At 61.2% G+C, this 14088-nt stretch overlaps 1 protein-coding gene across 3 annotated transcripts; it reads left to right on the top strand.

The window, feature by feature from the left end:
- Positions 1-944: 944 nt before the first annotated feature.
- R3HCC1L (R3H domain and coiled-coil containing 1 like) lies at positions 945-13390 on the top strand. 3 transcript variants are annotated; one of them, XM_061372432.1, is made up of 7 exons: positions 945-997; positions 7296-8682; positions 12136-12311; positions 12426-12496; positions 12615-12710; positions 12876-13016; positions 13200-13390. In XM_061372432.1, exons 2-7 carry the CDS (start codon positions 7306-7308, stop codon positions 13253-13255), a joined length of 1917 nt encoding a protein of 638 aa, XP_061228416.1. In that variant the 5' UTR covers positions 945-997; positions 7296-7305; the 3' UTR covers positions 13256-13390. The 3 variants fall into 3 exon arrangements, with proteins under 3 accessions (XP_061228416.1, XP_061228415.1, XP_061228414.1); XM_061372431.1 differs by having other exon boundaries at positions 7292-8682; XM_061372430.1 differs by lacking the exon at positions 945-997 and adding an exon at positions 2003-2067 and having other exon boundaries at positions 7292-8682.
- The last annotated feature ends 698 nt before the right edge of the window (positions 13391-14088 follow it).

The following is a 14088-nucleotide window of genomic DNA, read 5'->3' as shown; positions in this document are numbered from 1 at the left end:
GTCCCTGGTCCCTCAGCTCCTCAGCTGCCTGGGCACCAGCCTTGCAGCCCACCATACTAGGCAGTGTGCATGTTATGGGGCATCACTCCTCCCTCACTTGCAGCAATGAGGATGCCCTGGGAAGCAGCTGCTTGGAAGTTGCATCGGAGAGCTTTGGCTTGTTAGGAAGCAGGTCCTGGGAGGGGAGGGAGGGGCTGAGCCCCTGTCCCTGTCTCTGTCCATCAACCACACAAACCAGGGCGGCTGCAGCACCCATCGGCCTGCACGGACAGTGAGCCCTACGCCTGCATGGTTCCCCCGAGCCGCCCCTCTCCCTTGCCAGCGCTCGCCTTGCCTGTGGGAGAATCCAGCCCTGTTCCCCCATCCTTCCCCCGCAGGTACAGGCCCGCTCAGTGCTCTGCAGCACCAGCGCTTCATTAGGAGCCGCAGGATGCACGTTCCCAGCGCTGCCCAAGCTGCCTGCGAGTGCGCGACAAGAGAAGGGCCCCGCTCATGACGTGCGGGGCACAGGCAGGCTGCGCCTCGCCACACTGCGGGAAGGGAGCGGAGCGAACCGGCGCACACACCTTCCCCGGGCTGCGTGTCCGGGCGGCCGGCACGCTGCGATGTGACCTCAGCCCCCGGCAATTCCCCGGTGCCCCGGGCAGGCGGGAGCAGGAGTCGCTCTCCCTCCTGCAGCCCCGTGTCCATCACTCCCCAGCAACGGAGAGCCCTCCCCTCGGTGGTGCCTGGGGCAGGAAGGATCGCGGCGGCCCCGGGGATGCCCGTGGTGGTCCCAGTTCCGGGGATGCGCAGAGGACCGGGTGCGACACGGGTATGCCAGCGTGGCCGGGGGAGCCGCGGGGGCTGCCCAGCCGGGTAGCAGCGGCCGCCCGGGGCGCGGGGCGGGTGCCGGTGCTGCACTACAGGTCCCGGCGCTCCCCGCGGCGGGGCGGGCTCGGCGCGGCGGAAGCGGTGGCGGCGGCGCGGAGCGGCGGGGGACCTGGCGCGGCCACTGGTAACGGCGGCGGCCTGGCAGGCGGCACGGCCCGGCCCGGCCCGGCTCTGCTCGGCTCGGCCCGGCCCGGCCCGGCTCTGCTCGGCTCGGCCCGGCTCGGCCCGGCTCGGCTCGGCTCGGCCCGGCTCGGCTCGGCACGGCCCGGCTCGGCTCGGCACGGCCCGGCTCGGCTCGGTTCGGCCCGGCTCGGCTCGGCTCGGCACGGCCCGGCTCGGCTCGGCTCGGCCCGGCTCGGCTCGGCTCGGCTCGGCCCGGCTCGGCTCGGCTCGGCACGGCCCGGCTCGGCTCGGCTCGGCCCGGCTCGGCTCGGCTCGGCTCGGCTCGGCTCGGCACGGCCGGCTCGGCTCGGCCCGGCTCGGCCCGGCTCGGCCCGGCTCGGCTCGGCACGGCTCGGCTCGGCTCGGCTCGGCTCGGCTCGGCTCGGCTCGGCGCGGCCCGGCTCGGCTCGGCTCCCGGCTCGGCTCGGCTCGGCACGGCACCGGCTCGGCTCGGCTCGGCCCGGCTCGGCTCGGCTCGGCTCGGCTCGGCTCGGCCGGCTCGGCTCGGCACGGCTGCCGGCACGGCCCGGCTCGGCTCGGCCCCCTCGGCTCGGCCCGGCTCGGCTCGCCCGGCTCGGCTCGGCCCGGCTCGGCCCGGCTGGCCCGGCTCGGCTCGGCTCGGCTCGGCCCGGCTCGGCTCGGCACGGCCCGGCCGGCTCGGCCCGGCTCGGCTCGGTCGGCCCGGCTGGTCGGCTCGGCTCGGCCCGGCTCGGCTCGGCCCGGCTCGGCTCGGCACGGCCCGGCTCGGCTCGGCACGGCCCGGCTCGGCTCGGCTCGGCCCGGCTCGGCTCGGCTCGGCTCGGCTCGGCCCGGCTCGGCTCGGCTCGGCTCGGCCCGGCTCGGCTCGGCACGGCTCGGCCCGGCTCGGCTCGGCTCGGCCCGGCTCGGCTCGGCACGGCCCGGCTCGGCACGGCCCGGCTCGGCTCGGCCCGGCTCGGCTCGGCTCGGCTCGGCCCGGCTCGGCTCGGCTCGGCTCGGCCCGGCTCGGCTCGGCTCGGCGGGGAGTTCGGGACGGGGGCACAGCAGCCCGCGGTGCGCGCCCTGCCCGGTCCCAGGGCTGCACACTGTGCCCCTGACCCGCTCTCCCCTCCTTACCCCAGCCCTGTCCCTCACCCCGGTGTCCCAGCTCCCACCTCTATTCTCTGTTCCAGCCTCCACCCCATGTCCCACCCATGACTCCCATTCGCTGTCCCAGCCCCAACCCCTATTCCTTGCCCCAGCCCTGAGCCCTATTCCTTGTCCCAGCCTCTGTTCCCTGCCCCAGCCCCTGCCCCGTGTCCCAGCTCTGACCCCTATTCCCTGTCCCAGCCCCAACCCTCACTCCGTGTCTCAGCCCTGACCCCCACGCCATGGCCTAGGCTGGTCCCACTCGCTTCTGGCACACAGCCCCTGGAGCACCCAGATAACATGGCACATTGCACACCCCATAACTCCCCCCAGCTTACTGAGTCACTGAACAATGCTGGCAAGGACAGCCTTGAGGACACAGGAGTTATACAACGTCCCCGGGTGCTTGGTGTGCTGGGCTCCCGTGGCTCATAAAACATGTGCCCAGTGCTCCCAGGTTCTGGATGCTGTTTCTCACAGCTGCCTGCCCTCAGCATCCCCTCCATCCTTCACACAGCCCTGCGTGCAGCCCGCTCTGGGGCTGTCGTAGCCATGGCCTGGCCCATGGTGTGATGCTGGTGACCACCTTCTTCCCCTTGCACATTTTGGGGTGGTCGCCACAGCCACCTGCTTTTTGAGTGCACCACAGGGCTCTGGGCTTTGCTTTTCAGGCTGTTGCTGCCCACCAAGTGGCTGCCTTGGGTTATTTTACCTTAATTTTCCCAGGCTGGGTCTCAGTTTGTTTCCTACCTGTATTTCCTACATTTCTCAGATCCTTTGAATGATTTCCCAGATCTTTTGAATGATTTCCCTATTCTGGCCAATGTTTGCAATGTCTGGTCAGTACTGCCTGCAAATTGAATTGCATTTCACTATTCAGGTGAAGGCTTGGGAGATGGTTTAGAACAATACCGTGAAGTTCAGCTGAAATGCACCTTGCTTGCCTTGTCCAAAAGCTTTGTCCAGTAATTCCTCTGAAATTCCTTCTGCTGGTCGAGCCAATGTCCTTCATCCAGGCGCCCATCGCAGTGAGTGTGCAGGCTCCTTCCTCTGCCCCTTGTGTTCTGTGCTCGGGATGGGCACAGGGTTTATCCTGACTGGCTCACACAGAGAATCAGTGCCTGGTTTGCCCTGCCTATCACCAGGGCCCTGGTTTCTTCCTGGCACCATATATGTGTTGGCGGGTCCATGGGTTCATCTCGGCACTGCCACACCGGCCAGGTGACCGTGTCTATGTGGAGATGCTGTTTTTGCTTTCCCTGCAGCTGTTTTTGTGAGGCCTCTGCCTCATTTGCATTTTTCTGGTTAAAAACAGTAATTTTGCCCTTTTGAGTCATCTTTATTTTTGAGCCATCATTAATTTTCTTTCCCTCCTTGTTTATTAATAGATCTTTTCACTTTTGTGCTGATTCTGCTGGGTTTATTTGTAAAGTCCTTTGTATTCCACTTAGCTCTCCAGCTGTTAACTCCTGCTGGTTTGTTGTCCCTTTTCTCTCCTGCAGCTGTGAGCAGACACTAGTGACTTACAAATCCTCCTCCTGTCTGAAACTGTTCACCCTCCTCTTGTCCAGGTGTCTCCTAAGAGAACTGAAAATGAAAGGCACAATTGAAATCTCTTTTTCCTTTGCATCTTTGATGCTTTTGCTGCCTCCTCCCATAGCCAGTGTTTGCTCCAGCTGCTGGAGAGCATCCTTCTTCTGGCAGCAGGGGACAGGGCTGTCTTAAAGCCGCTGGGGCTGTGGGCAGGCATTGGACAGGATGCGTCTCTCTGCTCCTTGAAGTGCTTTCCCTTGCCTTGTGCTGGCAGCACGGGGCTCTTTCCTTTTCTCTGCCTTTCCCTGGCCCCGCTGCCTGCTGTGTGAGCCAGGTGGGCTGGGCTGTGTATCTGTTGGGAGCAGGAGAGGTGCAGGTAGCCAAAACCCCAGCCAGTCCTTACCCAGGCTGCTGGGCACCAGTGTTGTGCAGTCAGCGAGCGTGCCAAGGCACGTGCCTGGCATGGGATGCGCCCTGCGAGTGGTGGCTTCCCCTGTGGGGCTGTTTAGAGTCTCCTTGTACCTGCCTTTTTTATTGGTCCTGTTCTTGTGTTTATTTATTCCCCCCCGCCCCAAAGAGCCCAATCTGTGTCAGTCTATAAAGAGTGACATTGCGGGTGTGCGAGCTGCGTGCCGAGGCTGCACACGGGGTCCCCCAAGGCTCCCGGTCCCGTGCTGCCATCCCCGTTCACTGTCAAGGCTTTAAGGTTATCTGCTCTATTGATGGGAGTATGGATTGAGTGGAATTAGAAACCTCGAAGGCTAAAAATACAGCTCCCTGCCAGGAAGTGCGGTAGCCTGCTGGGAGGGCACTGGGTGGCACCGAAACTTTTCCGGGAACTGGCATGCTCCCGGTGAACCCTGCAGCCCAGCATCCATGCCTGTTCCCAGCTTCCCCAAGTGGGACCGTGGCCGGCATCTTTGCTGGTGCCGCTGGAGCTGTGGTGTAGGTGTCCTCCCCTACTGGGCAGGGATGCAGATGATGGAGCAGTGCAGTCCGGTCTGTGATGTGGTCAGCCCTGTCTTGTTGTTTGTGGGGCCCTTCCCTGGACCAGAAGGAGTGAGAAATCAGGGAGAAAATGCTGCCTGTCTGTGCTGCAGATGGTCCCTAGAGAAGAGAGACAGGCTGGCACATTGCCTGAGCAGCTGCTCTGAGGCCTCACAAACTCGTGCCACAAGCTCCCCATGAGCCGTGTAGTCCTGGGGATGGTGTGAAGGGAGCTCGTGCCTGTAGGGAGCTCTGACCACCTTCTGGCTGATTCTCCAGCATCCCCTGGCCACACCAGGCTGTGTTGTGCTGGATTGGTGGGCATTGTGTGCCAGGCAGCTGGGCAGCAATCCCACCACCACTTTTGCCTTGGTACCATGGCATCCTTTTACCTGCTTGGTGCTGTGTTGGCAAGCTGTTTTGCTAGCTGTCTTCAAAAAGCAGGGCAGCACTCAGGGCGTCATGGGCCCTTTTGGGGCTGTGCTGACCATTGCCATCTGAATTTGCAGGGTGAGCTTGGTCCCAGAGTCTGGATGCAGCAGGGTTGCCCTGTCCAGGATAGTGTGAATGAGACCCGAAGCCAGGGCTGTTGCTCTGCCTCCTGGAGCGTGTAATCCGTCGGTGCCAACACGTGGCTGTGGCATCGGTGAAGTGTGTAATAGGCTGGGGGCAGGAGCTGTGCTGCCCTATAGGGAGGAAACAAAGTGCTGCAGCATTTGTTTGCCAACGTGGGCCAGCCGCCACCTTCCTGTGCTTCTCCCAGGGCTGCGGGATGCAGCTCTTCCCCCTCAGTGAGCCTCAGGCAGAGGCAAAGCTGCATGGGGAGAGGATGCTCCCAGCACCACTCATCTGGCTAATGCCGCACCATCTGCTTTTGGAGGGTGCGGCAAGGTGAACGGCAAGCTTTTGAGGAGCCCATAAATCCTGCATGTGAAGGCTCTTCTTGGAGGTGACTTGGGATGTGTGTGGAGCAGCGCTGCTCCTGGCTGCTCCCCTTGCTGGGAATCCTTGGGAAGCAGAGCATGGGGGGATCTGTGTTCCTCTCCCCAGGCTGTTTGGTGATATCCCATGGGCTTGGCTGGGAAAAGTCCTTTAGCAGAATGCGCTTCAGTGCAGTTGGAAGCTCTGTGTGGTTGGAGATAGTGGTGCCAGGGGTCTACAGGTGCCCCCTCCTCTCCTGCACCGGGGCTGCCGCTCAGTGGGAAAATGTATAATGCCTTGGTCTTGAAAAATGACTAATCCAGACCTTGGAGGGTTTGTAGGATACGTTCCTTTCTCGCGGTCGATAAAGTGGATCGTTCTGCCAGCAAAATTAGTGTATCAAAGAGGGGGAAAAATGACAAGAGCTGCGGAGACAGGAAAATGGTTGGGGCAGCCTGGGACTGTGCCCAGCATCCCTGCGGCGCCCGTGCCTGCGCCTTGTGCCACAGAAGTGGGCAGGAGTGCCCTGGCAGGAGGCGCAGGCACGGATGCCATGGTGATGCTGGGGAGCACTGCCCTGCCCTGGCTTGCCAGTGGTTTCCAGAGAGCCGCAAAAGACCCATCCATCCATCACGCTGAGGGAGCCGCCTGTCCCCCCCGTCTGCCAGGAGGAGGGGGTGATGCCGTGTGGCATGGGCTGCCCCGGCCGCTTTCCAGCCAGTGGTTGGCCTCCCCTCGCCTTCCTGGCACCGCTGCTGCCTGTCGGTGAGGGGCCACGGGGAGCATTCGCGCCTTGGTCGGGGGCTGCGTGCAGGGGAGGCTAATGTACCGGAGGTGCCTCGGAAATGAGAGCCTTGGATGGGTTCCTGGCCCTATTGATCCGCCGGCAGTTTATGCATCCTGACATTCATAATCTCGGTCGGCGCTGATGGTCCAGATTAATGGGCCTGGGGGCTGTCCATCCGTCACTTCACATTAATTACTGAAGAGGTGTTTTTCCAGTGATTTACCTGACAGCGGCCTGTGATGAATCCCCCTAAATGGAGTGGGCAGTGATTAATCACGGGGCCCCAGCCCAGCCCCACTCTGCCTTCCCCTCAACCGCAGCGCAGCCCCCCACGCCATCCATCTCTGTAAGCTCTGTCTGATGCATATTTATAGGGACAGGGGGGCTGGCAGCTTGTGGCGTGCCTGCTTCTGCCAAAGATGATGAAGAATAAATCTCTGCCAGGACAGGGCAGCAGGTGAGCGGGGCTGTGGCATGCTGGGGTGGCAGCCCTGGTCCTGGGCTGGAGTTGTGGTTATGGTGCTCTGTGGCTGCCACCAGCTTCTCCACAGATTTTGATGCGTGAATGGTGCAAGGGCTGTGTGTCCTGCTTCAGCTGTGGATACTGGCCCCTGAGGCTCAGGGGTTCCAGGCAGCAGCTACCAGAGTGGAGCAGGCATCCCAGTGGTACTGGGAGGGTTTCCCTGCTTCACCCAAGCCTGGTAAACCCCACCAAAGGCTGTAGGGCTGCGAGGTGCTCCAAGTGCCAGACCCCATCTGTAGACCTGCTGTGGTGGGTGCAGTGTTGGGGCTCTGCAGTCCATTGCTGTGTGCCAACTGCTGTTGGAGTGAGGGTGGGTGCCAGGCTGGGACCCCAACCTACTGACCTGGCTAGGGGCTGCTGGGCGCAGGCAGGGCAGTGACACTGTCTCTCCTTGGCAGGCAGCGGTGGCACCATGCAGCAGGAAGCTGAGGGCAGCCGGCCACGCCGCAGGAAGCCCGACATGGCCCTTTATGTGCCCAAAGCGCGGCGGGAGAGAGCAGTGCAAGCAGCAGGCAGCACAGCAGCCGGGCAGCGCCGGGAGCCTGAGAACCACCGCCTGGGGCAGGACACTTGCCAGGCCAGCAGCGAGGGGCAGAGGCGAAGCCCCCGTGCCAGGACACAGGCGGGCAGAGTGGCGAGGAGGGAGAACAAGGGGGATGCTGGCCCCAAGGAGCCACGGGCAGCCTCTGCTGGCCACAGCTCGAGGCTGGGAGGCAACCGCCCCATTGCACCAGAGAGCCTAAGAGCATCACCCAGCATACGGGAGCCGTGCCTGGATCCGGCTGTTGCCCAGGACAAAGCATCCCATAGGGAAGGACTTGGGGGGGTCAGCCATGGCCAACAGATGATGAGGACTCAGCCTGACCCTCCATCCACACTGAGTGCCAAGCCTGGGGCCGTGGAGGCTATCCCCAAGCCGGGGGGTGACCCCACCAGCCCAACGCCAGCATGTCAGATAGGGCCAAGTGGTGTGTCAGAGATGTCCCCAGGCCCAGCTAGGGATGTCTCCCAGAGCCCAGGAGAGGATGTCCTGCAGCCAGCAGGGCTGGGTGACCTGGGCAGTATGCACAGGCTGGCATGGGAGGCAATGGGTCCAAAAGCCCAGGAGGAAGAGAGGGAGTGTGGGGGTTCTCTTCAGGCAGGGCAGAGTGAGGGCTGTGCCACTGGGGTGCCAGAGGATGAGGAGAGTTGGGGAGGAACGGCAGAGCGTGTCTTGGGTGCACCGGGAGTCAGCTGCGAACCTGAGCGCTCAGGGGGTGGCACGGACGATGCTCCAGTGCTCCCAGGGAAGAGCACCCCGGGGCAGGGCATGGGCAGCCCATCCCGGCTTCCACATGGCAAGGAAGAGAGCAGTGCATGTGCTGCACATCCCAGTGGGGAGGGAGCGGGCAGCCATTCTGCCTGCACAGACGGCAGCACTGGGGCTGAGAGTGGCCGGCTGGGTGCTAGCGAGGAGCTGGCGAGTGGATCATGGAATGGGGCACCCTCAGAGAGCGGGGAGCCCCCAGCACCCCTGGAGCTGCTGTGCCGTGGTGTAGAGGAACTCTTGCCTGCAGCCTGGGCTGAGGAGCCAGCAGGGGCAGATGAGGATGCAGGCTTGCCACAGCAGCACCAGTGCAGCCCGGAGAACAAGGAGGAGGAGAGAGGTCTCCGTAGCAGCTCCCCAAAGGAAGAGCAGAGCAGCACCAGTGCCAGAACCCCAAACCAGGCCAGCCCGGGTGCCGAGGAGAGCTGGGACATGCTGTTCAATGATGATGGAGACTGCCTGGACCCACGCCTGCTGGAGGAGGTATGTGCTGCGAGCCAGCACCCATGAGGGTTTGCAGGGGTGGTGGCTGCTGCTGTGGGGACAGGGGTCCGAGGGCGACAGTTGTCCCTGTGTCCTCCCAGGTGGGTGCATGGTGGGGAGGATGCACCCAGGGCATACGGCCTGCCTGGCTGTACTGCCTGCGGTACCATCAGCTCTCACTAAGGGCACGGGTTGCCTGCAGTGCCGGGGATCTCCACCTTCACCCCCCTGCTGGATTCCCATCCTGTCCCTCAGTACTGGTGAAGGCTTGGGGAGATCTTCCCTTTTACAGTGCATAAAGTGCACCCAGTAAAACCTGCTTAAGCACCATAAACCGCAACTGCACCCTTGTGAAACCAGGGCTGGTGATAAAGAAATGGGCTGAGATGTATGGGCTCCCATTGAAATAGCAACGGGATGTTTCCTCGAAACCGCAGCTTCTCAATCAGCTGTGGCTCATTACCATCCCCTCCTGCACGCGTGCGGCTGGATTTACTACAATTAGCTGCTTAGCACCAAGACCTACTCTGTTTTCCTGCCCCTTGTGAGGAAGGCTCAGCCCCTGCAGCGAGGCTGGATGTCACTTATTGCATTTTAAATCAGCAGCGTCAACACAGTGATTTTCTGAACAGCATTAATGTGCCCAAAGTAACAAACAGCACTAATATTGGTACCTCCAGTGTCTGTCCACCCCGGGCTGGAAGCAGGGTGTGAAGTAGTTCATGGTGCCTGATGACAGCATCTTTACCAAAGGGTGCTGGTACCCACCTCTGGCTTCTGTGCCCCCTCTGAGCCCAGCATGGGGCTGGGTGTGGGGCACATGGGGTGTGCCTGTGGGGCTGCTTGGAGGGAGACTATGGGAGGGTGTGGGTACCCCCATCCCTGCCTGTGTTCCCCTCTGCTGTGGCCCCAGCAGGGAGGTCATGGCGAGCACTGGTGCAAGGGCCACAGTGCTGCTGCTCTGAGGGCACATGTGGTGCTGGCACTGGCTTTCCATGGGATGGCACGGTGGGCACGGCTCTGTCCTTGGATGCAGCTGAGTAGCTGCCTGGCCCTGGGAGGGCCCATGTTATGGTGCAGCCATAGGTTGCTGTGGGCAAGGTTGTGCCGTGCAGCACGGGTGCTAACTCCAAGGAGCTCTGGAGTATCCACGTTAGCTTTGAGCGAAGTTTGAGCTTTCCAGGGAGCTTCCCCATATGGGTAAATAAGAACCTGAAAAGGGGGTTTATTGATTACATCTTCCCATCTTCACCCCCTGCAGGTTCCCATGCTGAGCGTGGTGCTTCCCGAGCCCTCTGCAGATGGTGGCTGCTGAGGTGGGGCACAGGCTCTGGGGGTGAGGGAGCTGTTGTTAATTAACAAAAAGCACAAGAAAATTAGTAACGTTCTTCCTCGTAACTGAATCCTTATGCGATGCAGATAGCTGGCAGAGAGCGAGATTTATGGCGTTCTGCATGGAGAAGAGATTTCTGATAGTGGAAGGCTCTTTAATGTGGCAGGAAAAACACCATGGCGAGATCCATGGGCTGGAAGCTGAAACCAGACAAATTCAGAGCAGAGATCAGTTCGAGCACAGAGGGTAATGAAGCACTGCGACTGCTTGGAGGACTCTCCATGAGCCAGTGCAGCGAGGTGGGGACCATGTGAGTGCCAGCACACACCTTCCCTCCAGCTCTGGAGGTGCACTCTCAGCATGTGGGACGGTGTGTAAGAAACCGGCCATGGACCCCTCTAACGTGCTCTGGTGAGGGTCTGTCTTTAGTGAGCAGCAAGGTGTGATGTGAAGGCTTTGTTTTCCATGGTGCCTGTCTCTGCCATCCCTCTCTCCATCCATCAGCCATACATCAGCTCCTGCTCCCTGCCCTGCCCCATGGCTGGGGGGCTCTGGGCACGCTGTGTGCCTGGGCTGGCAGTGCAGGGGGTACCTGTTGAGCCATGCGTGCTGCACAGCTGAGCCTGCAGGCAGACGGCTCCTGTCCTTGCTGCCCCACCACACTGGGTGATTTGTGAAGGTCAAGGACCGCTCCGGCACTCTGTGCTCCTGCTCTCTAATCATCCTCCCTGCGCCTGGCACTCCCCGAGCACTCTGCTCCCTCAAGCGGCACCGCAGGGCTTCATCCTGCCTGGGGATGGCTCCTTCGCTTTCCTGAGCAGGCAGGGTTCTGCTCGGTTAAAGGGTGATGGTGGCAGGGCAGGCAGTGCTGGCCTGTCCCATGAGCTCCATCACTCAGCTCTACCCCCCACCAGCATCCAGCCGCCCCAGCAGCACCCCCTCACCTGCTGTGAATCCATCTTCCCCATAAAATTGTCGGAATGAGCACTTTTTATTGACTGAGCTGGCTGGGATTTATGGACTCTTCCCGCCACGGTGTGTTGTGCTACGATCGCTTGGGGGATCAGGCTGGGAACCTGGCTGAATTATGTACCTGGTCCATGGCGCCATGCTCCAGGGAGGATGGGGGAGCCTCTGGTGCCTTTGGCCCAGTGTGTGAGCTGCAGCCCCCTTTGCCATTGGCAGGGTGCACTTTGGAAAGAGAAGTGCAGGAAGCAGTGCAGGGTAGCTCACTGGGCAGAGAGTGGTGCAGGGGGGCATACAGGCATCGATGCTGTTGGGCAGAGGGGAGTAGGGGGCAGCTGCAGCCCCATGTCATGGGAGGGGGACACTGCTGCCCATGTTTTGAAATGAAGGTTGAAAAACGGGAGAGGTAACAAAGTGTATAGCCATCATCTTTTAGGGCTGGAGGAAGTGCCCCACGGTGAGATACTAAAGGCACACAAACTGTTTCGCTTATCAGGAGGAAGATTGAGAAGGGATTTGATTAGCATGAGTAAGTTCCATCATGGGGAGGAGACTGGGGACTCAGGGCTCTTTAATCCAACAGAGAGACAGAACAAGATCCGCCGGCTGGGGAGCAGAGACTGACAAATTCAAATGAAGAGTAAGGCATACATTTTAGCTGTGCAGGTGATTAACCACCAGAACTTGCTCCTCTGGAGAGCACCAGCTTTTCCACACTGGGAGCTGGGGTGCTGATGGGCTGCTTCAGTGCATGTGCTGCAGCAGGGGCATGCCAAGCCCAGTGCTCCTGCATGGCAGGCAGACATCAGTCTTTCCTCCTGGCCTTGCTGTCCTACTCCTTGTGGTTCCCCAAATGTATTTTGGGTCACTGCAGAAGGAGGGTTGTGCTTGGGGGTGTCACTGGTGCCATTCCTACTGTGTCTCTGGTGGGGTTGCAGAGCGCAGCAAGTGGAGGGATGCTGGTAATGGGCAAAGCAAGTGCATAGCATGAGAACTCCAGTCAATAACTCCTAATATCTTGATGCCATGAATCCATCTGCAGTGTTGGGGTGGGCCGTGGAGGCAGAACCACTTCCCAGGGAGCACTTGCTATGGGTTGGGAGCTGGCCAGTGGGCAGGGGGTGCTCAGTGCTGTGCCTCTCCCACCCCTGCAGCTCTCAGGGGGCAAGAAGAGGCAGGAGAGCCAGCAATCACCCCGCTTTGACTACTATGGGGCTGAGCCTGCTGCACCGGACATCAGCGACGATGAGCTGCCCCATGTCATCGAGATCTATGACTTCCCCTCGGATTTCCGCACTGAGGACCTGATGCGTGTCTTCTGCAGCTATCAGTGAGTCTGCCTGCAATACTCTGTCACCGGCACTGGGGTCCCCTACCTGGGCTCTGCTTCAGACCCTTGCCCACTCAGTGCTGATGCCTTGCTGAGCTTCCCTCTCTCTGGCAGGAAAAAAGGCTTTGATATTAAGTGGGTGGATGATACACATGCCCTGGGTGTCTTCTCCAGCCCCATAACAGGTACTGCTCCCTGTTCAGCAGGGTATGGGCAGAAGGGAGGCATCCCTGCCTCTCCCATGACCAGATGGTGGGCATGCGGCTGGCCTCACACATGGACAACACTACTCTCTCCCTGCAGCACGCGATGCCCTCAGCACCAAGCACCTGATGGTGAAGACACGTCCACTGTCCCAGGGTACCCGTGCCTCTAAAGCCAAAGCCAGGGCGTACGCTGGTGAGTGGTACTGCCTCATGCTGGCTTGTGCCATGGTGCTTACGCTACAGCATCTTCATCCCGATAACTGGGTAGGGACAGGGCAGCTTGCATAGCTCCACAGCACCTAAGTGCTGCGTCCTCCTGGGATGCTCTTACTGATGTCCCCCATCTCTGCTCACTCAGAATTCCTGCAGCCAGCCAAGGAGCGTCCTGAAACATCAGCGGCCCTGGCCAGACGGCTGGTGATTGGTGCCCTGGGAGTACGCAGCAAGCAGACACCAGCCCAGCGAGAGGCTGAGCGTAGGAAGCTGCAGGAAGCCCAGGGTGAGATTTGGATTGCCCAGGGAGGCTGTGGTGGGAGGACGACCCTGCTCATGGGTGTGCTTTCTCACAGGGTGCTGGGTGGGAGGGGGCTCCCCCACATTGGGCTACAGCCACCTCCATGGGGTGGGTGGGTACCTGTGTGGTGATGGGGACATGGGGTTGACCCTCCTCTTGTCTCTGCAGAGAGGAAGCGCCTGGAGAACAAGCAGCGGGAGGATGCTTGGGAGGGCCGAGACTGAGCCAGGAGGCTGCACCTTCAGCCCCACTGGCAACCCCGCTGGGTGCCAGGCCCCTCTCTGTTCAGGCACGGCACCCTGCATTTCAGAGCTGGGACGGATGCTGGACCGCATCCAAAACCTGCTCCACTAAGCAGGATGTGCGCAGGCTGGTTGGTGCCTTGTGGATGCTGTCTCCCGTTGGGCAGTGCAGCCCATCCTGCCCAGAGCAGAACCTGCCTTTGGCACTGGAAGCAGCAGCATGGGGCTGTGTGGGGCAGCCCTGGCCACCTGGCAGGGCCTTTGACTGAGAGTTTGTCCTTTATTTTGCTAATAAATACCATCTATTTTATTTGTCTGGCCAGCCTGTGTCTCTCCGTACCCCTGCGTGCCAGGGCAGGGTGTGCATGCTGGGGGCTGCTGCACGTTGTCCATGCTGCCATGGGGATGGGTGTCCTGGCGGGGGGGGAGTGGTGTGAGGTGCAGGCAGGGCAGCAGCAGGAATGTGCTGGCAGGGTCCCTGTTTACTTCCGCGGAGCCTGAACAGCGGGGCCCTTGTTGGTGCATGGGCAGGGCTGCGTTCCCGGCCCCGTGCAGGGCTGTGATGTGGCTGCGCTGCCGGCACTGGTGAGCTGGGGGCTTCCTGCCCTGCCCTGGGGCAGGGGTGCAGGCAAGCGGCTGGGACCTGCTTGGCATCATCTCTCAGTACCCCAAACCCATCCCTGTGTGCCCCAGCAGTCCTGCCCTGTAGCTCACCCACGCTCTTGGGGCCAAAGTTTGTGGAGTTCCCTTGCCCTTTGTAGCAGGTGGGGACGGGGATGATGATTTTCCTCCACCCCTGCCCATCGTCTGTGTTT

This window comes from Neopsephotus bourkii, unplaced genomic scaffold, assembly GCF_033783945.1.
Source record: "Neopsephotus bourkii isolate Nb327-2 ecotype Australia unplaced genomic scaffold, CSIRO-AGI_Nbou_v1 NB_1615, whole genome shotgun sequence".
Taxonomy (NCBI): domain Eukaryota; kingdom Metazoa; phylum Chordata; class Aves; order Psittaciformes; family Psittacidae; genus Neopsephotus; species Neopsephotus bourkii.
The sequence above is the reverse complement of the archived record's forward strand: the minus strand, read 5'-3'. Positions and strand labels throughout refer to the sequence as shown.